A 25,753-nucleotide genomic window follows, 5' to 3' on the forward strand; every position below is an offset into this window, starting at 1 on the left:
GTCTTTTGGGGTCTGCTGGGGCTCAGGGGTGCAGCTCTTGTCTATCATGACATGTCAGCTCTGTGCGTTAACCAGACACTTCCCCGAGTGGTCCCTGTGGGGTTTCGAGAGGAAGAGTGACTCCCATGCAGGACCCAGTGCATTTCATCACATTGCTTCAGTGAGGCTATTTTTTCAGATAAACAATATAAGGGAAAGTAGTATGTGTGATCTTAGAGTATAAAAATAAAATACACAAATAGAGGTGAACACATAAATCCGGTCATGTTTTATCAAAGAGTTTATTTCAACAGGAAGTGTCCATAAATATAAATGTTTTTCAACACACTGTGTTTACTACTCAGTTCTTCACTCGTATTGTTCAGCGTTAAGGAATGTAGCAGCCTTTGTACCTTTTGTATGTAGATATTACATGTATGCATACTGAATCTCATTGCATTCAGACACATCCATAGTCTCCATGCATGCTCAGCAGCTGCGATGCATTAATGTGCAGCATGCTTAGTATGCACTATAAACCCTGAAAAGGCTACCTGTCACTGTGGAAGGGTTTCTTAATGGATGAAGAGTTGATTTACATTTCCAAAGGCATATGCAAACGGCAGCAAATGAATTTCTAGGCAAGATTCAACTGAAGGTAAAGGTTAATCTGTTTTGTAGAGTTTTACGACAAGCTAAAACACAAACAACAACTGCAGTAAAACATGGGGGGGGGGGGGGGGGGGAATACCTTCAGGAGCCTAGCCTTTGTGTTAAGTGGCTGATTAGGGTGTCTCCTTTGTGTTGCACAGCTTCTTGTTGGTGTTAAGTTTGTGTCGCTTGGCAATGAGCAGAGAGATTAACAGTTGTATTTGCCAAGTGCAATTTTACTGAACGTCACCTGTACATTTCGCTCCATTAAAACATCACCTCTGGATGTTGTGTAACCTCGTGATAGTGACTACTGCAGCTACACAGCAAATAAACCTAAATTATGCAACTATAGAGATGGTAATGTCAGTTTAATAGTCAGTCAGCTGACGTACCACAATCGTCCAGATGGATATATCTCAAAATATAATGCATTTAATGGGAATAATGAGAAATTGTTAATGTCAGATATTCATGGTTCCCAGAAGATGAAGTTGTCTGATTTTAGTTTTCTCTTTAGTTTGCCTCTAGCATGACCACGGTGTAGTCACTTTTGTTTTTTGGTCAAGCATTTCAACAGCAATTAGGACAAGGCATTCATGGTGCCCAGAGGATGAACCATAATGCCTTCAGTGATAGTCTGATGTTTTTAATTCAATATTTTAAATATCTTCAGCAATTCATTCATGTTTCCCAGGAGATGGGAGGGCATTCATGTTCCTCATAGCAGCTTCCAGCAAATTTTTTTGTTTCGTGTTTTGACATAATGGATTGAGGTGAAATTCAGTAGAGACATTAATACCCTCCTCAGAATGAATTGTAAGTGTGTATTGTAATGTAATCAGCAAATATAATGTGTCAGTGGCTATTATATTGAAAAAATGGTGATCTGATGCAGACCATCTGATGAAGATCCCATAGGATCGAAACGTTGCCTGTTTAAAATAAATAAATTGCACTTGGAGCATACACAGTGTGCAGACCATTTTTTCAATATATATCCTTTTTGTCTAGCACCTGAACTATTTTATTTGGATGTGCGCACCCTGATCCACTTTCAGTGTCTATTATAAACATCAACCTTTAGCTCAAAGCACCACTGTGTCTTAATACAGGGTTGCTGACTCTTTGACTCGTATTTATTTTTTATCGTTTTTATTTTTTATTCATAAAAACATTGACAAAACAGAGCAGGACACAGTGTTTTCTTAAAATAAGATTTTTAATATTACTTATTATCATAAAGATATATTTACACACTTTACAGAAATAGAAAATAAAAACACAAAGCTACGCATGAAAGGAAAAAATAAAATAAGTACTCCAAGAGCTAAAGCTTATCTTTTATAAATTAGAAACCAAAAGTTCAAATATGTACACAGTATTTCAACCATTTCTGATACACTTGTTTTATTTATTTATTTATGTCATTTATTTTTGCCCAGTTCAACATCAAAACAGAGACGGGGACTGTACATTTGGCCTGGTGAGTAATATGAGCACACACCATAAACAGAATATAAGTTTCAGGAGTAATACATTGTCTTTCAAATGGTTTCTGCTTGAGACCTAATAACACTGTTGCAATGGCGTGTGAGCCTACAGACGGCATTTCTCCTAAGATTGTTCTGAATGTAGCTGTTACATAGATGGAGAATGTGTCGCAATCAAGACAGGAGGGGTCTGTGCTATTCTGGGTGTAGGGAGTCTCATTTAGAGGCTCCCAGATAATGACAGATCATAGTTATTTCTCATGGGAGATAAAATCTAGTTATCCTTTGGATTGCCCAGCTAGTGGAAACGTGTGAATGCATTGGATTGAATATCAGCCACTTGATCCTGCAGACACCCACTCTGAAGGCCAACATGATACAGTTTGATGGGCGTAGAGATTCACAAGATAAAATCGTGGAATGTGTTGTGTGCCAACTCTGTTTCCATTTTCACAATGAGATGTTTGGTTCAGTGTAAAAGTGTTAAAGGAATTTTATCTGGTAGAGAACAAAGTAAAGGATGACAATAGGATAAAAAAAGAAACATAAAAAAAGCTTTCTGTTTTTCTGTGATTTTCTTATGGGGGTTGTGTCTACAGCTATAGGGAAACAGAGATCATTGGCTAAGCTAATATTTTAAAACCCGCTGCTAGCTCGTTCTCATCTCCACAAGTAACATGTATCTATCTTTCTGTTCATCCCCACTCCTTACACACTCCCAGCCAAATGCATTTGGACAAAAATTATTAAACACAGAAGGGGCAAGTTCTCAGAACAAACATTTTTTCTACCAGGAAAACATGCTAACAAGTGCATAGGAACATTACTCAGGCCTTGTGATGGTCACAGAGAAGAGGAACTGGAGAGGAAACATTGATAGGATAGGAATTGTTTCTCTTGTGTAAGCCTTGCTGGAAAAGACCATTAAGGAAAATGGTTTTGCTCCCCGAGCATAATGTATTGGTTTACCATTTCAGTTTGAGCCTGGACGTGCTTGTCCTTCCACACCACAAGGCCCATTAACCTGATGTGCAGGGGGGGGGGCTGTGGGCTATGATCTACAAGAAAAGAATGCCTGAAAGCTTTCACGTGTCTACGACATATTGTGCTGCAGACTACTTTTCTATTTTGTTACATCCACAAAAAAATACAGCTTTTCACACTGTATTCAAAAAGTAAGCTTTGGACAACCAGCTAGACAAGAATCAGACAAAAAATTGTCACAATACACTGGAAAACCATTCCATACCAAGAGACTCTTGTTTTCAGGGTGTATTTTTCCAGCAGCATAATGGAATTGCAAAAGTGCAGCCTTGCGAACCCATACAGAGAAGTCTTGGAGCAAAGCCACGTCTATTTGTTGGGACTAGTTGAGACCGGAGGCTTTGGATCAGTGTGATATTTGGCTTTTGATTTTTGGATTAAACTGTTAACCAGACCAAGATTAAAAATGGTAGTTTCCATAAACATTGGTTTGCTCTGGTCTCTGAAAGGGCAGCATGGCTGGTGCAGATGGTGAGGATACATTCATGAAGAACAGTGTGGATACAGACGTTGCTCGGCTCCGTAACAATAACTTCTGAGATGGGGAAATATTGATTTGAACCCCTTGTCATGACCCAGTCTACTTCCAGCATCCCAACTCCTTTGAACTTTTATCCCCAGCTCATATCTTCCTACTATCTTCCCCAATAATACATGAGACATCCTGAGCAAAGCTGTCTCACTCCCAAGGAGCATTAATGAAATCTGCATCTCTGTCTGAGAGGGTATGAAAAAATAATGGTGGAACTGAAATTATTACACTTCACAGTGCGCTAGGATTTAATACATTTTTAATCAAGGTGAGCTTGGCTGGGTGGATTACCACTGTGATTTCAGATGCTCTCTTAATAAAAGCTTCTCATGCTGGGACTGAGAAGACTCTGCACTTTATTATAATATTTGCATGAGACATGGCGAGAGGGAAAAAGTATTAGAAATCTAGGTTAACCAGTTACCAGCTGCTGACTGTATGTGGTCAAAACTGTTTTGAAGTAAGGAAAGTGGCTGATTGAATTGCAGTGGACTGAAATTAGATTTTCACCTAAAATCAGGATGAAAGAAACAATTAGGAAGTTGCTCTGCACACCTAATATAAAACAAACGATTGTAAGGCGGCTGCTCTACAGGTCACAGTCCTAATATGTTACATGGTTACACACTGAATCAGCAGGGGTTTGGAGATTGAAAAAGGGGGAAGGGTGTGGTTTCAGTCTAAGCCAATTTAACAATGAGCTCAGACTAAGTGGCCCCGGCCAGCCTTGGGGAGATCCATCTGAGAAAGATTAACTCTAGGATTTAATGAGCATAATGATCAAAGCCACGACCACCTGTGCTGTGGAGGGGCAGACGAGAAAGGCAACTGTACCCAACACAAAGTAGGGAAAGGATGAAGACTAGAAATGACTGAATCTGAATAAATCATGGCTATATTGGTGTATACATAGAGGGAGAGTAAAGATACAGTATACGAAAATATGCTCATATAAGTTTTAAATGTATTGTATGTTTGTGTTTTGTTAAATAAATGCACAAAATAGACTGCTCTAGTACAAGCCTCTATCACAGCACCCTGAGAAAAAAAGAAATAAAACTATAACACAGAAATAAACATAAACAGTAATATATTCCAGTATGATGGAAAGGCATAGCATTTTGTCAGTGAAAGATATCGGTCAAAGGGTAAAAGCAGCCATATGCTGAATATTAAAACAGCCAGAGCACTAGTGGTAGGCTGATCATGGTGGCATATTAGCTGAGCTGATGTTTGCTTTGAAACGGTTTCTCCTTTAATTTTATTTTTTATATTTGGTCTGATTCATCTTGTACTCCTTGCTAACATTGTCGCACATGGGACTTCTGTTTTCAGAAATTTAAAATGCATAATGTGTCAGTGTATCAAGACTTCAAACAAGAGGTAATGTGTTTCTCCCTAACCTTTCATTCCTTCGTTCCTGGCAGCATTGTGGAGAAGGTTATTATTTGGCACTTCATTAAAAGGCAAGGCGACCTGTCGGTGGAGCAGACCGCCACTGCCAGTTAACAGTCGTGTAGAGCAGCTGCGCAGGGCAGCAATGTGGCGAGAAGGCTGGGGATCGGGGACAGGACTGGGATTGGGATTTGGGGTCAAAGGACTCATCCAAGGTGGGACATGTTACAGTAACCTTGAGCACGTCAGTAAACCCCCCGCCCAAGGTGTTAATGAGTTCAGAAACACCTAAATAGCTTTGGATTAAAGAATCTCCTAAATGAAGTAACTATTCTGTCACTTGAATAGATTGTTTTGACAAGATGTGCTCTCTTTACAGTCCAGCTTTCCTTTGCATGTGGACGTACTGTCATTAGGATGTACAAAGCACCATTAATAATGATAATTAAGTCATGATCATAATGCTGTTCAGATGTGACACTTTTGCTTGTCCATTTTAAACACAAAGCCTTTCCTTTTCACAGCAGACATCCGAAACATATCATAAGTGGTCCTAATGTTTGCTTTAGTCAACTATTAAAACTGACATTGCCCTTCTGCATGATCAGCACCCTCACCCTCTAGTAAAGCTGTTAAATAGCTACACAGCAATGAAATCAGTGGCTGCAGTAACCTTGGATCTGAGACATGGGAATACCACATCGTGTTTGAGAAGTGACAGATGCTTTAAGACTCAGATTGTTTTGACCGGGCTCCCTCTCCACCACATGTCATGCAAAGTGTGTGAGACATTCAGGGAGATCGCTATGATTGGGCTCTATTAAGCAAATAATAGTAAAATTGAAAAAAATAAAAAATAAAACACTTGGGAGAAGACAGAGATAGATAAGTAGTGAAGGGAGTGAGAGAAAGAGAAAGAGAGAGACAGAGAATTAGAGTCTGATAGCTCGGCTCAATACCCCCCACCCCCCTTCCCTGCTCCCAATTCCTCCTAGAGCTGAGGGTGAGCGGCTTGTCCTGATTTTTTGTGGACAGAGTTGCTTGAAGAACCAGCAGGTGCTATGGACATCACTCTTCAGGCTGGGCAAGCATAGGCCCTTCATTGCAAGGCCCCCCAAGGCAAAGGAAGAGCATAGAAATCAGAACCTGGGGGAGGGCGCTCAAAGCAGTGCCTGCAAAACACAGAGAAACAGAGAACGAGTCATCAGCATGTGTTTTGTTTTTCCTAAAAATCAGGTATTCATGCAGATAATGCTTTTGGCTCAACCACTATTTTCATTCCTTGTATAATAAAGTTAAACACTGTTAACAGCACAAAGTTATCATTTGATGTTTAGTTTTCTTTTTCTGTCAGTTAATACACATTTAATTATCATGTTATTCAATGCAACACACATGGAATAAATAAAGAACACTTTTACTGTTGAAAATATATTATGTTTAGTTAGTTTTGTGGGAGTTGGGCGAAACTACGAAATACGAAACTGGATTAGCAATTTAGTCCAAGGCGAGGACACATTAACTATCTACTGGACAGCAGTTAGTGGAATGATATATCATCCGCTTTTTCCAATGTTCATTTAGCTTAGGCCATGTTTTTTTTGTCTCATCTGTATAATAGGATCTGAACCCAAAACATTTCCAAACACGGAGTGGTGTATCCCCAACAGCGCTCACTGGTGGCACTTGTTGTGTTCAACTTAGCAGAGCAAAAAGAGATAGTAAATGGAGGGTATGTTTTTGATGGTCTTGAAGATCTTCATGTTGTTATCCCAAGCCTTATGCAGACACTTCAATTTCCTCTCCAATGACCGTGCCCCGGAGGGAGATTTTCTCTTCGAGTGTTGTCTGTGCTATACGCTATGTTATGTTACACTTCAACAACAAGAAGAAAAGACCACGCCAGACATGTTTCAACCAGATCTCACGGTCTTTGATTGGAAAGTGCAGCAGGGAGTTAGAAAAACAATTGTATATCTCGCTGTGGAACAAAAACCCAACATCGTACTATGGTCAGGGGATTGGATCACTTCTTGACAATGAGCAAATCTTTTATCTTGCCTCATTGTTTATCTTTTCCCGCCCTGTGATAATTTCAGAAGGTTCAGACAACAGGGTTCATTCACTGATAAGGGCCTGTTCTTGTTTCAAGCTGGCATTTTTCCGTGGTCATGTAATGCCTCGAAAACTGATGGATGGTATATCTAATCTCCATCGAGTGGTATTGTTGTTTGTTGTTGTCTTTTCTGCCTTTGTGTCTACAGTATGATCTCAGAGCAGCAACCCCCTTGAAGTCATACTACATCACTAAGTGAGTGTACGGGAGGAGATGCAGACCTGCTCCACAGTGTTTTGATGGGAAACTCTTTAAAAGACTCATTCACTGAGCGTTCTCACACTCAGGGCCACAAGGGTTTTCCACAAATTGCCTCCGGCTTTAAATCTGTAATATCCTGTCGTCTTTTAGACTGTCACTGGCATGGCTTAGATCCAAGAGTTGTAATAGCGAGGTCTGATCTGAGTCGATTCAGATGCTCAAAGACGATGACCTGGGTCGCTGTCTTTCTTCTCAGAGTCGCTCACATCTGGAATGTGTAATGATGAAAAATCCAAGTTTGCCTCAGGTGTCAGAGAGAATAAAAGATGAGCTGCTTTAGACACTGAAATGGGCTGACGCCAGAAAATAGTAGAGCTGGAGGATGGACAATGTCACTCATTGTTCTTAATCTTTATTTACGGTGTAACAATTAAGTTTAACTCAGTAATGACACATGGAGTCTGTCTGTGTACGACTCTCTCTCCTCAGCTGGATGTATCCATTGAACTTTAGCTTTGATAAAACAAACTGCAACTCCAGCTGCTTCAAGAGGTGGTTTTCTCATCATCAGCTCAAACTGAAAGAAAGTCCGACACATAACGAAGAACAGAGGCTTTCAAGCTGATCTCTTAGAAGACTGAAGAAGTTCAGACTTGAGTTCAGGCTTTCCCTGGATCTGTTACTTCGTCAAGACTGGTAGCACCATCACAAAAATGAACAGCCCTCATTCCCAGTGTGTTTATGTTGGGGAAAAAATGGCATGGTATGTGAAGAGAAATCCTTGAATGCGGTGAAGTATGAACTCAACCAAGAATGCCAGAAGCCAGAGAGGGAAAGGAACAAAAAACGGGAAATCTTCAGCATGTTGTGGTTTAAGTAGTATTTACGGAGACACCATTGTGATTCACTGAACCGTTCACTTTTACAGGGCTTCACAATTTCCCAAAGCTCCTGCTATTATGTGACCAGTTTACTGGCATTGAACATAAGCTTGGCCACTCAATTCGCACAGAGGAATCTCACATTTTATTGGCAGACTGAGGGAAGTTGTAAGACCCATGTTGTCCTTCAAGTGCAAACTACCCTGGCTTGGTCTTAACTCATTGTTTTCACTTTTGTTGTGTGCCTCGAGTTTTACTGAAAGCAGACATGGTTTCAAAACATGTCTAATCCAGTCCAAAGAAATAAAATAAGCAATAATTGTCCAAAATTTGCTATAGATTGTAAAAACGTCTCAGGCTGTTTTAGAGAATGGAGCTTCTAAATATCTGCAGCTTTTGTCCTTTCACCTTAAAACTCATTAACCATGCTTTGACACTCTCTGGCTGCAGCTTCCTCTCACAATGGATTTAATTTATGGTGGACCTCTACAGGTCAGTGTTGTATGGTCAACACCTCCTGCAGGGATATTGTGTCTTGTTGAGTTTCCCTGTCTCTCACAGTGTCTTCTATTGCCTTTCATTCACAGTGATATGCTGACATTAACAGGTTTCAGTCTGTATATTCTGTAAATTTGATCATGCTTTTTAATTGACTGTAGTATATTTTAGTTTCTCACTGAAGCTTGATCGTTTTTTACTGAAATACGAAGAATTTGTTTTGGTTCAGAAAAGAAAATCAAACTGTGAAAAGGTGATAAGTAAAATATTATCTCTACATTTGAATGAAAGTTTTCACACAAACGCTTGTTTTACTTGATTGCAAGTTAAACAGTCCCTTGGAAGAAAATTGGTACCATGACGAAACCCAACTCTACAATGTGTTATCTTTGGAGAAAAGAGATTTAATGGACTTAATCAGAGGGAGAGTAAAGGTTTATTCCAGCTGAATCTCCTCAAAGGTTAGGTTTCTAAGTATAACTGTCTACTGCGTGGGGAAATGAATGACGTAGACTTAAAAACAGTCTTTATTGAACTAGGAAGGCATGTAATCTGGTAGGCTAAGTCCAATAATCTGCTAAGACGTGCACTTTTAATCAGTGCCAACAATAACATCCTTGTGTTGGAGTATAGTCGGGCTACAATGGTCATTAACAGATTTTCTAGTGTTACTGTAAGAGTTTAAGTTTCCCATTCATCATCGAAAATATTCAAAGGATTCTGCCACAAAGTATTTCAGAGCTCAACTTCATATATCTCTCAGAAATTCCTCTATGAAGTTGTGATTCCTTACTACTCAGCAGTTATGATTTAATATATCGAGAAGTGCTTTTTGTTATATTCTCTTGGGAAACATGCAGCACTGCCTTGACAAAAAATTAGTTTGATTGGGAAAACGCAGCAAAGGTGTATATATATTTTTTAAACAACAGTCCATGGAGGGTAGAGGCCTTTTACTGCTGGACACCAACTGTTTAACTGCAGGTTTGTTGGTGCTTCATGTCAGCAAAACGTAACTAGTGTCTTTTCACCTCTGACTGTGGGAGACGTACCTTGCTCTAGAATGGCATGGGCCCCTTGTGGGAAAGACGGGGCCGTGGGCGTCTTCTCTTCCAGCCGTTTGGTCTGTGGGTCTGGCCACCCCTTGTAGGGTTTTGCGGGACCGTTTTTCTCACTGTAGCCGCCTCTTCCAGCTCTCTGCCATGCTCCGTGGAGGCCATGGGACCTGGAAGACATAAACAGACAAAGGACAAATCAAAAAAAAAAATCATCTCCAGTATATAGTGTTTAACGATCTATTCTTGCTCAGGGTATCACATTTAGATTATGAGCCAATTCCATCAGTGCTTAAGGAAAATATGTAGCGAGGTCCAAAAAGGGATCACACTCTTAATGGATGAGGAAACAAGAGACATGTACAGATAAGTATAGAGAGAGTGTGTGTGGGCTTCTCCGAGCCCACCCAGCATTATAGTTCATCAAGTCAGTGTGGTCCAACAACAGGGACAGCAGATACATGTAACCCTGGCAGAAGCACGAAACCCTAACCCTCGTGTCTCATGTCTCTGTCACTTTGCCTCTCTCTCTAAACACTAAACCTTGTGGAGGTGTATCCTGTCGCAGCGTTTGATCCAGGCCTAGGGATGGGCTCAGTGTGTCCCACAGTGAATGTGTGAATGTCTTAGGAGTGTGTGTAAGAATGAGTGTGTTTGAGAGTGATCCCAGATGTTTTCAGTCATCTCTCAATAAGTGTGGCCTGATCCCCTTAAGCCCCTCTTTTTCCAAATGGTTTGGTCCACCCCGAGTGTCTCTGTGACCTTTCGACCTATTGCAAACTGACAGACCTCCTCTTGGAGATCCAGAGATCTTTTTTTATTTTTATTTTTTTGCAGCGTGTCTTTACTTGTAATTGGATATTTTACATGGTTGATCTTTCACACTGCACTGAGATGTCCAGCAGTCCAGTAAAATTAAAATTAGCAGAGGTATTTTTGTATGTCAAGCGTATAGCGTCCACATATTGTAGGTATTACAATCCAATTGTGCAGGGAGGCATTTCTCATTTTAAGTGAAAACCATACTAAGTTACTAAAATGGAGCTGTGTCCATGTGATTAAAGATTGATTTCTGTTAAGTCTGTAGAGCACAGACGATTAAAATCAAGTACACTGATTGAAGATACTAAGATATTGTGAATATTAGTCCACAAACTGTCTGCTAATAGGGGGTCAATGTCTTGCATATGTTCTAAAGCTTGAGCCGATATAAACCTAAAGACATCTTTGGGGGTTATCTTTCTAAACTTTACAAAGACTACTCCAAGACTATTCTTTTTTGTCCATATCCCATCAAAAAGCTGACTGACATTATTCACATGTGGTCAAGACATTCCTGTCTCTTCTGCTCAGAGCGACTGTGGCACCATTTTTAGAATTCCCCAGGGAATGACCTTCCTTGGCTTTACAAGTGCTTGGGTGAGGACACAGCTTAAGATAAGTCAGCTGGTTGACTGCATAGGTTCGTAAAAGCAGAAAGCAGACTGAGGACAGCAGTTGAGCAGCTTAGAAAAGCAACAATAATTCTAGGTCTTCAGCTTTCGTAAGATTCTTTCAATTTTCGCAGAGTTGTGATATTAAATGCTGTCATATGAACAAGAAACGGCTGCCTACTGCACTCAAAACCTTCAAGCTTCTCTAATAGCCGAGATAAATGTGTCTGAATAGAAAACAATTTCCCTCAAAAGCAGCACACCTTTAGAAGAAATGGAAAGTCTCTCTGCAGCCCTTAGCAATTAATGACCTTCAGTGGTGGCCTTATGAAGCCATTTTAAAAGAACAACTTCCATTGAAAAAGAGGGAAAAAAGAAGGCTTTCTAGTTTTCAGGTTTAGATAATGCTGAGCCGTGGGGCTGAACTAGACAGCATGCTGAATGTTTTCAATGTATATCCCTGAAACGCCAGACATCTCAAGTTCCACTTCCTGTGCTAATCTTCTTCTGTGAGAACATTACACTGTATTTCTGTGGGCTAACAGTGGGCTAATTCAACAGGGAAAATCTTGGTTGCATATTTCTGCATCTGAACCACATCTTTCAGTCTAGGAGCCCTAATCTGTTTATTATCCCTTTGTTATTGTTCCTGTTATGCACTGAATGAGGGAAATTCACACATTCTGAAGGGAGTCACTCATTTCTTTCAAATCCAGGGGCTTGAATGCCAATGCTCTCTGTTTCAGTAGATTTTGAGGCTAACAGAAGTGTCATTGGGGGAGTCCTCTTTCTCCTCTTTCACCCCTGCAACACTGCAGCATTTAGATGCAGAACCCACAGACAGACAACAATGTTGGTACATTTGATCAAAAGGCTGACATTGTTATAACAAATAGATAGTGAGCATAAATAACCTGATGGAACTCAGCTCCTGTGTGATATTCTTACACTAAGTTGATTATACTGTACAGAAAATTAACCTGTGTACTCTTTCATCTGCAGTCACCAGCCAGATTACTTTGTGAAATCAGTGTGATTGTCAGTATCAAAATAGTTGACAGCAATCCCTAAATATCATCTTCAGAAAGGTGAGGAACAGAGGGTTACAGAAACTGACCATTGACATGACACCTTATATGTCTAACAGTCATACCTGCAGTAAATACTGTACTGCACAACGCCCAGCTTCAGCTGATGTTCGAGTGAAGACCGACTTTAACAAGTGCTGCAAGCACATCCGTCGAGCCTCACTGAGTCACTATGCACACGTATACACACTGCAGTGGTAAAGTAATTGTACCTCAGCTCACACAACTCATCCGCTGTTCTTCTCCGGGTGGCTCAGCCTGTCATAACCCAGGTCCGTAATGAGACAATTTAGATGTCTCCTGCCATGGCAAGCTGTCAGCCACTACTCTGCACCGGGGTTTGAAGGGAGAAGCTCTCATTCTCCTGACACAACTCAACCAATCCAATCTGGCTACAGGATAGAAAAGCGTAATGAAAGCTGCTAAAAATAAGCCAGGCCCCAGTGATAATACTGGCAGTATAGATTAACTCTTCCAGCCTGTAGGGAAAGCAGCTCTGTGTGACAGATACAACATATATCAACAGCTATCTTTGTATCTCTATCCATCTGTGTGGAATACCTATAGACTGAACGTGGCGGCATCTGTTGCTCCTGGATAAGATCCTTTGATTGTTGCCATGGAAGGTTTAACATTGGATAATGCACATTTCATCTCCACAAACAAAGATATCTCAGCTATCTTATTGCTCTGAAATTGGATCCAGTCTCCATAGTACAGCATTTGATCTTTTCCCAGGAGATATGCTCATGTGTCTGTTCAGCTGGTAAAACAGTAAAATGGCTGGATAATATATGTTTCACAGTAATAAGCGTCTTATCTCTGCTTTGACCTTGGAGCCCCAGTTTTGCCCTCTCTCCACCAAATCTCAACACTTCTTCCTTCACATGGTAATTCCCTAATTAAAATTTCATAAAGGTGGAATTTCAGGAATGCCTTGTTATTGCTGCTACTGCTGCAAGGAGGAACGGGTAGAAGAGGGGAGGTGGAAGTGGTCAGGAAAAGGAGAGAGTAGTTGACAGTGTCACAAACTGGCCAGTGTCCAGACTAATGATGAATAGCTGCTCGGCTGCTCCCTATTTCCCCGTCCTAGTTTCACCACCTCCTAAGGTGATATCTGTTATGTTGTCTTTTTCAAATGGCCAGCTCTCTGTCTTATTATGGCCCAGTGGAAAGGGAAATACTGACAGTTTATCCCTGTTGATTCTGCAACCGTCCATCAGTGGAGCCTGGAGAGATATACATCTTCCAACACTTGTCCATCCAGTCAGAAGAGAGAAGAGAAATGGCTGTCCTCTGGTTTAATGCCAAGTTCATCAGCTGCCCTCATCGCTGGCAAGAACAAACTATATATCACAGCGCTGTGTCAGGGCAGGAACACAGCAAATGGCAAATGGGCCAGAGCTGCTTATTAATAGTTGTAAAGCTGATTTGTGCGTATCGACTGCCAAAACGACCACATAACAAATGTCTGAACTTGTAAATGCAGCCACAGCTTAATGGTTTTTCTGCCACTAGGACGTAAGCGATTAAACTACAGCAACAAGTACACACTCATTAGAAACCGTAGCAGCAAATGTAAACACGCGCACTGAAGAATGGCCTCAAAAATATAATCGTAGCTCTGTTTAATTTTCTTTGTCACCGCAAATTGATTTGCTGTCCTCTTGAATCTTATTTGTTTGTTTACTCGTCTTGCTCATCACTCACAGTCACACTGATTATGAATCAATTGTGTGCAGTCTCATAGATCCATTTTCACAGTTGGCTGAGCTTTTCAAATCTAATCTCTCCTCTGTGACTTAGTTTTTGCTGTCTCTACATCACTGATGTGACACATCTTGCTGCAGTTTGTACAGATGTGTTTGATGGTGAACTGAGTTTCTTCCTTTAGGTTTGTTGTCTCAGGGCATCTAAAACATCATGAATTGCCAAAGCTGGATAAACAGATTCTTGAGCCATGTTAGCACCACTGACAATTTCAGTTGGTCCACCTCTTTAGGACAGACACAAATAAGTTAACAGTTGAATTTATTACCATAAACTATTTTTCAGACATTCATAATACCCAGAGAGTAAATCCTGAGAGATCACCTGGCTTTTCTTTCAGCACCACAAGTACTTTTTCTTTTTTCTTTTTTTTTTGCACGTGTTCAATAAAATATCTCAACAAGATGGATTAACACTCTATGGCAAGGATTGCCATGAAATTTAATGAGTCTAATAATTGTGGTGATTCCATAACTTTCCATTGTAGCGCCATTATCGGGTCTTGACCAGATAGCTGCAAGATTAAAAAGATTCCCATCAGTCTCACTTGTATTTTATGTTAAGTGCTAAATGTGAAATATTAGTATGATGACAGGTTAAAGTAAGAAAATGTCCATAAAGAACATCATATGTGTTGAATATCACTAACATATATATAGTGTGTTAACATTGTCATTGAGAGCATGTGAGAATGCTGACTTAAACACTTGGCTCAAAGCTCAGCAGTGTCAAAGCCTCAATGATGCTTTAATACAGCTGGAGACTTAGCCTTCTAGCCCCCTCTCACACTAATGGCACTAAAGCGTTGCACATTCCTTGACTACATACTTAAAATGCAGCAATAAAAGCAGACCACCATTACAGTGGGCACCATCGATTCACAGTAATGTAAAGATATTATTTGTGTCTATATGGGAGGTTGTTGTAGTTATTATGAGCATGTGTAATCCTTATGGATAACAGAACAATATTTGTGTTAGTAGGAGAGAGGAAGAATAAATACCCTGGTGTGTGTAGCCATGGTTATTACCATGACGTTGGAGGAGCAGGCCTGCTGTCTCCACGGTGTGCCTCTCTCCTTCATTCACTAAAAGGAGAGGAGTATCTTTAGCTAATGAATCCCTCTATAGCATGCCATTTCCGCAGACATACTAACCCACACAGGCAGACAGAGACATGTCATGGACAGAGAAGGTCCCCCTGCATAAGCACATTAGGGGATCAGGATTTTTAAGCCAAGGATGAAATGTGTTAATTGTGCCAGATACAAGCCAAACATTTTTTTCACCTAGAATAAAGCCCTCAACACTGTTACAGCATCATACAGCGGATTTACAAGCTGCCCGACGGCCTCCCCACACATTCATCCAGCACATATGGAATGATGCCTAAATAAAGAGGCCGTCCCTTGTTGTTCATCTTTCACAATCCAGTGTCTAGTGTCGGAAATGCAGCTTATTGCAAGCCTACCAGTAAGTCTGGGCTTGGCAGAAACTGGTACCGATTGCTTGCCGACTTTCAGACCACGTTACCATGGCAGCCACCATGAAAGGCGCTCAGTTTGGAGCAAAAAGAATGACATTGTCAGCTGAAATCGACCAGGTTCTCAATTTACAAATTTTACTGCACAGACTCTGAATCTGTGCTCAGCCCTCTGACTGTGTCTGTGATGTTTTTAACCTCCTCTGTGGGCCACCGCACTTTGCCTCTGAGTGTTCCTCTCGAGCGGAGGGGGGTTTGTTTTGGTCGTGAGCACTTTCTTTTATTTCTGACGGGGACTGTTTGATATGCAGCATTGTTGTACTGTGATAATGCTGGGCTTGTGGCTGGGCTCAAGGCTGGCTTTGTCTATACAAACTCCAGTGAGGAAACCAAAGTGCATGAAAAGTTTCTCCCATTACTGCAGCTTTTAAACTTAACCCCTTGTCCACCCTGCTCTGAAAGTTCCCCCCACGCTAACTGAAGGTTCAGAACTAATTAAAAACAAACTGTGCAGCCTTCTGGCTTTCTGCAGATGTCCCTTTGAGTAAGTCAGCCGCCTGTGAAGTGCGGTGCTATATATGCTCCCGAATTAGAGAGTGTATGAAATGATGAGGTGTGAGACTGCGTACTCTGCTATGATCAGAGCGCTGTGAGTTCAAAGGGCCGGCAGCAGCATTGAGCCAGCTAATGAACCCACTCACTCCCCTCACCACTTGACTGCCTGTTAGTTTATTCACAATCCCACTCCAGTTGAAGAGGTGAATTTGTGGCTACAAGGTTACTGCAGGTTGGAGATGCAAACATAAAATAACTCAGGGGGAAGGTTTCTTTACAACTTTCCACTGAGTGAGCTGAAACAGCTGCGGGCAGGAGCAGGAGACATGCTGGTGTGGCTGTTTCTGCTAACAGCAGCAGGGTAAACCTTCGCGCATGGCAGGTACAGTCGGTAGGTAAGGATACCAACCGTTGCCCCAGTCTCTAGAGATTGCATGTCAAGGGCAAAGGGATCCTCCAACCATCCGTTTCCATGGGCACACTAATCAGATGTGAAACACATCCCCTCCCTCTCCTGTGTCATCAGTCGCCCCATGCTGTGAACCTGCGTGCCTTCTCCCATTTGAGATGTGGGAAAAGAGAAAGAGGGAGAGCTTGGTTTACTGCAGCTTTTAAATCCTGTGGAGACCATCACCTCGCCCCATAGCACATACAATCAATAAAAATAGCACCAGTGTTGCATCAGACTGTGTTACTACTCAGCCACAACAATAATTAGAAACGTAAACCTTAACTACATAGATCAACACAATGCTTGAGATATGGCAAACATTACACCTAAAAAAACTAAATAGCTCCTGTTCAGTGCAGTAAACTGGGTTCAGTTGTTTCATTGCATCAGATAAACGGCTATGTGAAACTAAAACAATGTCAATGTCAATACCAGGCATACAGCAGCTGACTTAATGCAGAGGAGTAGTCTGTGACAAAGTTTTGTGGAGCTGGGCAGTTTGAATATTTTGAAGCACAAACACACTGTAGTACTGAGATAGCTAAAGTTATAATAATAGCTGTTACAGTAATTGGTTTTAATAATAATTGAGAGATATTTGGTGGATTTTTGAAAACTTGTCTTTATTGTTTCCGTGGTACACTTGCTGTAGCACTTTTATGTATTTCTAGTGCCCAAGGCATAGTTTTATTATTGATATATACTGAGCATGTGGTGCAATGCTATGAAACCTGATAAGCAATTTCGTCACACACATTTAGTGAAGAAATAAAACTCGTGAAGACTTTTACTGACAGGTTCAGCCCCACAGTGCTGCAGGTGAGCTAAAGTTCAGTGTTTATTGGCCCCTGTGTGTCCATAAGGTTTTCATAGGCTCTCAGGATAAACTGTTTGCCTGATGTGGATGTGTGTTTATGAATTCCATATATTGTTTTGCTCTTCTATTTTTACAAACATCTGTTGAGGGTTTCTGAGTGCAGGGCCGCCTCTCCTCCTCTGTGAACGAGACACAGCGAGGGGCCCTGTTCTGATCCAGGAAACAGTATGTGGGGAGATCCATGCTATTAGTCAGTAGCAGATCATTTGATTGACCAGCGTTCAAGTGTATGTGGATGTGTGAAATAGTCTCCCAGGGAAAATAACATTTGTGATCAAAGACAGAGCGATTGTGATGAATAATGCATGATTTCATAAATGAATGATTTCTGTGTTGTCACAGAAGGGACCTGGTTGTGCGGGAAGATGGAGGAGTGCATTTCTCATTTTCAAGCATTTAATTTAAGGTGAGAACATAAGGTACATGACAGTTTGAAACCACATGAGGTATACCACAACATCCTATCATTCTGTGAGAATAAAGGAGACACGCACATCCTGTTGCCTAAGGCTTTGAGTTTAGGCAGATCCCAGTGGGGGTGTCACTAGATTAACCCAAAATCTAAGTCCCACAGCACTTCTATAGCCCCAATCCACACTGCATCTTCACAGCACTGAAATCCCTTGTCTGACTTACAACAGCCTAACAACAGCCAGCTGTGCAGCACTTTCAGCCATATATGAAATCTCACTGATCCATGATGGCGCCTATAGAGGTTTGACGTTAATGGCGGCAATACCCTAAACCATATTTATTTGATTCTCTAAAGTACTTAGTTGCTGAAGCTGTAGCCGCTGAAGTATAAATTTCTACCACAAATGACATTTCTAAAGCAATATACAAAGTCATATTTTCCAATTTTGCGTTCCTACAAATTGAGCATGAAAATAATTAAAGCACCTGCATTCCTAAAAACCGCGATATTTATTCTGCGGTCTGACAGCCCGTTAATAAAAGTGTCCACTCAGATCTTGATCAGGAATCCGATCTGCCGGTACAACCACAATAAATGTAACACTTAATGTTCAAAACGAGACTCATAAATCACTTTAATATAGGACACTGCTGGAAAACAGAGCAGTTTTTTTAAAAAAAATATCTGGCTCTAATTAAGTTGTATGACTGCCCCAGGCCTGAGGATAGGGTCTGGTGATCACATGAGGTCTGGTTAACACAGGACCCCCTCCACAGCCCCACCACCCCTTGCCCAAATCTAAAGGGTTGTGCCCTCACAGCTCATAGGGGGGGGGGGGGGGTCTGGACTGCAGTAGACATAAGGAAAGGAAGAAATGTAGCTGAACAAATGTCTTCTTTAAAGCCAGAGAGTATTTTTATGCCACATATGAAATCAATAAAGACAAAACTGATCACCAGCTGTGAGTTTTTAGATGTGACTTCCTTCACCATGAAAAGCTCACACCACCCCTGAGCTCCCAGATAGTCTCTCTTCCTGTCTGCCCTCTTATTTTTCTGTCCCTCGGACCCTCTTTTACTCCTCCTTTGCTTTTTTTTCCCCCTTCGCTGAGTTTGGTCCCAAGGGAAGATCTAAGTGAGTAGATTTATTCATTCAAAGGATTCTGAATTACATTACAGCAGCCCAGCAGTCACATATGCCAAAGTCTTCAACAGCTGAGCTCTCCAGGGAGTGTTAGCCCAAAGGTTAGCCTTATATCCCTACCAAATGAGTTATGATTTTTCGCTAAATCTCTTCTTCAGCTCCCATTCCTGAGCAATTATTTGTGAGTGCCATTCACCAAGCTTACGTTGGGGGGATATTATACAGATGTGAAGTGGTTCATCTCAGAGCGCCTTTAAGAAAAAAAAAATAAAATCTTCTCCAGTGACATAGCGGCGTTGTATGTCGTAATTTTAAATCATGATAATAATATAGTTTGACTGAGAAAATATCTGCACGTGAATGGTTAATCCAGCTACTTTTTCACATTAATACAGTGTCGACAGATAAGGAACATGTGGAAGACTCATGAAAAAACATGTATTTATGTTATTGAGTCCACATACAAACAAACATTGTATAGCTCATTTCAAATGAGGTAAATTCAACCAGCATGGACATATATATATATATATAATGTGTGCATTACAGAAACATAGTTCTGGTGCTACTATTTAAGGGGCAAATAAATGACTCTTTACTCATATTCCAAACCCAAGTCATGGACTGTTTAGTGTGTGTCTGTGTTTGTGTCTGCAGCAAACAATTTACAGAGATGCTGCAGGTTGCTGGCTCTGTTTCCTCATATAGCTGCATCAAGAGGAAATCCAGGTTCTTCATGAAGCGGATTTCGTCTGACCCTGTGCGTGTGCGTTGCGCAGTGTGCGTGCTTGTGTGCATGATATAAACCCAGCTGGTCCTCTCAAGCTCCTGTGCCTCAAACAAAAAAAAAGAGTCTCTGTGATTCTCTGTAATCCTGTAATAACCTTTCCACTGCTCCCCCTTTGACACAACTGTTTGCCCACTGTTATTATGTTATCCCTGGACATCTGGAAAAGTTTAGCTGCTTTTCTTTTCTTCACCGCCACTGTAATCACGTCCACAGACACAAACACCTTCTTTACATTAGAGAACCAGGGATTATGATTTAAAGCTTCCTGGTTACGGCTGGTTTACATCTATAGGTGTTGTTTAACAAAATAATCAGACCTAACCAGGCATTTTTTATGCCTCTCTGTGCATTAATGAGTGGCTGCATTTACTGTGGCCTTCTTTTTTGGGGGGGTGGTGTTATAATTTGACCCGTAACACTTGGTTGAGCATCTGAGCGTGGCTGGCAATACTACAGTATGTATGCATGCTGGTTCCACAGAGCAGCCAGCCCCAACAATACATCAAAGTTTAATATGGAATAATAGCACTGCTGACAGCACTCATAAAATCACCCCCTTCCCAAGCAGACGATTTCTCCGCCAGATAATGGCCCTGATCTGGGCCTCGTGCCCCGCTCACACTCACCACAGCCTCACCTGTTCACAATTGCACCTGTGTATGTGGGTGCGTGGGTGAGTGTGTGCGTGTGTCTGAGCCAGATGCTATTGTTTTTATCCTGCGCATCCCAAGGTGAAGATTGGCATGGTGTTTTCCATGACAGAGAAAAATGTGATTTCTTGTAAGAGGCTGTGACAGACACAAGAATGTTTTGAGAATAAGGACCGTTTATATCCCAGTCTTAAGAGTTACAGAAAGGGAGGAAGAGTGATCGGCCACCGGATGAATTATGGATACCACATGTCTAAAGCTGGAGCCCACTCTTGAGCCAGAGTGCTTTTCAAGGATGGGTAATTGAAGTGCGCTGCTAAAGGATGCTAATATTACATAGAGAAGGCCACAGCAGTTCTTTTAGTGTTCTGAATGAATATTGTAAGCAGCTTTAGGTTGTTGAGTTGAATTGCCTGTTGCGCTAGGAGTTCTTGCTCATATGCACCCATAAATACAATCCAGGCTCACACTTCCCCACCCTATATCAGTCCTATATTCATTGCTTCCTGCAGGTACACACACACACATGCACTCACTGTCTCACTCTCTGTGTATCTCCGCTTTCTCAGACACACATGTACATGCACAGATGCCTGAGAGGGAGAGAAAGCCCACTGAACTGGAAAAGCGTTTGTCTCAAGATGAAAGGCTTCACACCCACTGCCTACATGCAGAGCCTCTTCCGACACCTTCCCGCGACAGCGCATACTGTAGCAGAGGCTTGTGCTACGCAGACACACTCCAGCTAGCATCCCTCCCCACGCCCATCAACGCTGCAACACACTTGCATCCCTTCCCCTCTTTCACTCCATTTCTCTCTCTTCCTCTCTGTCAATGGAGCTCTGATACTACAGTAGCAGCCAGGGAACAGAGCGGCACATAAGCGGCATGACTTGAACGCAGAGAGGGATAAGCTCCCATGAAAGCCCGAGGCACAGCAGCCTTGTTTTTCCCGTTGCTGGTGTAGCACGGTGGGCTCTCAGGCGTGGAACATGCTTAGCCACACGCAGGGCGTGAAAAACGACACTGACCATGATGCTAGATAATTGCTTCCCATTTACTCATGTGCTGAGAGCCTCAGACAAAAATAGCATGTCGCTGTAACGAATGTGCTGGGAAGCATGGGAACTGTGAGTGCTGTGTCCATGGATCGATACACAGAGTGGACAGCATCTTGCAAGCATAAAGTCTACACAGCGTCTCACAGCCACAGTCTATACAGCACCTAGCAACATAAGCCAGAAAGCATCTTACAAGGTATATGCTTAGGCCTGCCAAGATCTACTGTATGTAGAATTTTATAGTCATTATCTATCTATCTAATCTGGTAACAGATGGTCTATATGCAGGCACATATTGTATATTTATTTTCTTACACATGTATAAAATATAAACATAACCTGTCTGTGTGTTTTCTGACCAACTGTAGTTGGTGGGAAGGTGTTAATCCCAAGAATAGTCTAGACATTTACACAGGCCTAACTGTTGTTTTTTCACACCACAATGTTACCTGCATCACATCTGCAGATTGCCCGTCGGACTCCAACCACATTTCTAAGAATCCATTTACTCCAGGAAGAATTTCCCCCTGTCCCTGTATTATTGTCCCAAAGTCATTGTTTTTGTTTCAGATAATAGACATTTTAAGTCCACAGTGGATTTGGTATCTAGACCAACAATGGCACCAGAGACGCAGCAGCACTTTACGGAATTTTACTGTGACAAAGCATCAGGACTGAGCTCCTCCAGAGACCATGCATGCATCTGGGATCCGTGTTCCCCTCATCCATGCGTACAACAGTTACAATCCTCATTATCGTCACCACAGGAGGCACGCATGCAAATATAGGTGCAGTGTTGCCCCTGCTGCACAATCACAATCATGTAATAATCATATAGCTCTTGGGTCAGATGGAATACATCACGCTGTAAATCAATCACTCCACCTTACAGAACATGTGCCATGCATATCTTACATTTCATAACAGCCACAACAGTCACCCATACATCCAGCATATCTTTCTCCCAGGAATAGCTCCACACATGAACGTCCATCAATAAAAACCTCTTCACATTTCATCCCCAAGTCTTACAAGCATACATCAAGGTGAGGCAGGGAGGAAAATGATCAGTCTGAGCTCCAACCTACATTCAAGTTTACCATTATAAGGTATGGTAGTACAATAGCAGACAGTATAACCACTGCAGTGCAGTACTGTACACAACCAGGTGCTGATATTCCTGCCTTTTAGAGCCCACACAAGGCTAACCATGCTGGGTAACTGATCAACTACAGCTGCCTGTACAAGCCCAAGGCAAACAGAGAGGAAAATAGAAAGCAGAGGGAGACGACCGGTGACAAGGCTGGCCGCTCCTGTACTCACCAGCACTGGCAGAACACAGCAGAGACACCAAGAGCACAATCACCAGCGTCAGGATCTTCACATTCATTTCTGCACTCCCCTCTGGCTCTCCGCTAGTCACTCGCTGATATACTGTAGTGGTGTGTGTGTGTGGATGGGAGAGAGAGAGAGAGAGAGAGAGAGGGAGAGGAGGAGAGAGAGCAGCTGAGCGAGCAAGAAAGAGAGAGAGAGTAAGAGAGAGAGAGAGACTGTTTGCTCTCCTGTGTGTGTGTGAGAGAGAAGTGAGTGTGTCAATTTGTGAGAATGTGTGTGTGGTGGCTCCCTGACTGTGCCTGTGTATTTGTCTAAATGCGTATTTATATATCAGTGTGTGACAGCGCCACTCCAAGACTGAAGGCACGTCTTTATTTCAGCTCTCCCACGGAGGTGTGTGTGTGTGTCTCTCTCTTCTTTTCTTATGTCAGAGCAACGGCGGCAGGAACCAAGTTCAGTGGAGCTGTGAATGTGCCGAAAGTCAGGTTGCAGGTCTGTCCGTTGGCGTGCCTCTGTGCATGAGTCCTGTTTGCCTTGGATAAGAAGACTAGTTGGTCATGTGGCTTATGTATCATTGACTCTGTGGGTCACGGAAAAAGCCCCCCTGCCCGGCCATCTCCACCCCTTTTCTACAAACATGCAAGTGCACACGACTGAGGAAAGAGAGAGAGGTAGCAAAGGAAGGGAGGAGAGGGGGGAGTAAGGGGAGGTGAAGGGTGGGGGAAGGGGGTGCATGCAGGTTTATGATAATACCCAAACAGATGCTCTTGTTGAAAAGTCTTTGAATTGCAAACAGGGCTGCTTGCCAGGAATCCAGGAATCAAAATACCAGCTTATGAGGGGAAGTAGATGAAAGAAGGGAAGGTGTGAGATGAGGTTCATGCTTTCCTGCTTTTGTATCTACGCCAGCTGTATAGACCTTTCTTCCTCGCTCTATTCTTTACCCAACGGCGACGCTGGCAGCCTTGTCTCGCTGAAGGTATGGCTTAAATCATTCACGCCGTTTGAAGTTAGTGTCTGTGACACTGGGAGTGACTGCAGGAAAAAACTTATCAGACTCTGCCTGATTCCATCGCTCGCACTATTTGTTTCACTTACCCCTGAAGTCATTTGTTTTATTTTGTTTCACAGATTTTATTCTTTTCATGAACAAAAGCCACAAGAAAACCACCACCCTACATGGCTATAAAATAAGTCAACTTATTTTTTTTTTTCATCTGTTTATCTGACAATAAACAGGAAAAGCTGAATTTTCTTTGTGTGAACTGTGAGAACTGTAAGCAAGCACCAGCAGTACATCAACTTTTCTTATCGCGTTTCACCATAGAGCAATATCAAGGCGACACGTTTCTACGTCTCCTCTTGGGAGTAAAATTGTTCGGGAGGGAGCATAAATGTCGTGCGTTTTACGTTATACATACAGAATATGTAACAGAAACACTGAACTCCACCCAGTTATGACATTGAACACTTCGCCGTAGGAGTTCAGGGATCTGATCCAACAACGCTCAGTAGAACAAATAGATGTGAAGAAAACTGAAAAAATACATGTTTTTGAGAAGACAATCCACTAACCACTTAACAAATTGAATCTCAGATATAGGTGTCTTGGTGAAATACTGTTTACATGGGGTCAGTTTACTAAGGGCCCATAGATCTGAGTCCCCAAAGGGCTGCAGTGACACATGAAACCCTTAGACACAACCCCCCCATCACCATGGTCTTCCAGACAGCCCCTTTTCTATGTGTTGTCACTAAACAGTCACTTTAGCGGTGTAGACCCGAGAAGAGGGGCCCTGTGACCCTCGACTCTGCAGCTCCCGATTCACACAGCCTGGCCATTGTCTCCCTAAGGCCCCGGGTCCCTGAGGGCAATATGTCTGTGCCACCCACTTGAGATCCAACAACAAGAGCACCTTCCATTTTTACATGCAGCACTTGAAGGCTTCACTTCATGTGAAGCAATCCTCTCACCTCAGAGGTGGCCAAGCCCCCGGGAGCTAAAGATGCTTATCCAAGCCTGTCCTTTTTTTAGCAGAAAGATAATTCGCCCGAGTGCCTTGAAAAGGATCTGTTCACAGCATTTTCTCAGAGGTGTTCACTGATAACTGACAGAAAGCACAGCCAATTCTTTCCAGTTGTACATAATGAGAGATACTGGGGATTACGGTGCCATTAAAAGGCCACTTAGTAGTTAGGAGTCATTCAAAATTCAATGTGATGCAACATTTAGGAACTATTTCAAACCTATGAGGGATAATCGCTTCAAATTAACAGTTAATGCGGTTATCAAAACTGAATTGTATTGAAACTGAATCAGTATCCAGAATGAATCCAGGTAATTCATGACTTTCCTGGTCATTAAAATGTGCCACGATACGGATAAGAACGTGTGAGACATTGTAAAGTTGGCAGGACAGGCTCAAACATTTGCACTCTATTAGCTTTAATTGTCTTAGCTTGAAGCAAAGCCTGTAATGAAAACATAACAGATGGTGTTTCCTCCGAGTGTATCAGTGGACTGTGTGCCATGACTCGAGTGTAAGCCAGCGGAGGATTGACTTTTTTTTTTTTTTTTAACATAGAGCAAGACCTGGCAACACGACAGCGGGCAACAACAGTCAGAGGGCGGCAATGCAGTCGCATGCGTCTCAACACAGGAAACACTTGTCTGTTTACAGGAAGCGTTTGATGAAGGAATGTGGTGGGGGTTTGGATTTGGTCACCAATGACGACTTTTCCTTATTCCTGAGTTTTTAATAACAGGCAGACATTCCTAAGATAAGTGTAACATAGATTATGGAAAAGGTATCATCTCATTTCCTCTAAGCCACGTTTTCTTTTGAACTGTAAGTCAC

At 42.0% G+C, this 25,753-nt stretch overlaps 1 protein-coding gene across 1 annotated transcript; it reads right to left on the minus strand.

Moving 5' to 3' along the window:
- Window positions 1-1,889: 1,889 nt before the first annotated feature.
- Window positions 1,890-23,041, minus strand: apln (apelin). The gene is made up of 3 exons (XM_084550464.1): window positions 22,884-23,041; window positions 9,843-10,015; window positions 1,890-6,266 (listed from the first exon to the last, which is right to left on the minus strand). Exons 1-2 carry the CDS (start codon window positions 22,948-22,950, stop codon window positions 9,849-9,851), a joined length of 234 nt encoding a protein of 77 aa, XP_084406590.1. The 5' UTR covers window positions 22,951-23,041; the 3' UTR covers window positions 1,890-6,266; window positions 9,843-9,848.
- Between the last annotated feature and the right edge of the window lie 2,712 nt (window positions 23,042-25,753).

This window comes from Chelon labrosus (genome assembly GCF_963514085.1).
Source record: "Chelon labrosus genome assembly, chromosome: 8".
Classification (NCBI taxonomy): Eukaryota; Metazoa; Chordata; class Actinopteri; order Mugiliformes; family Mugilidae; genus Chelon; species Chelon labrosus.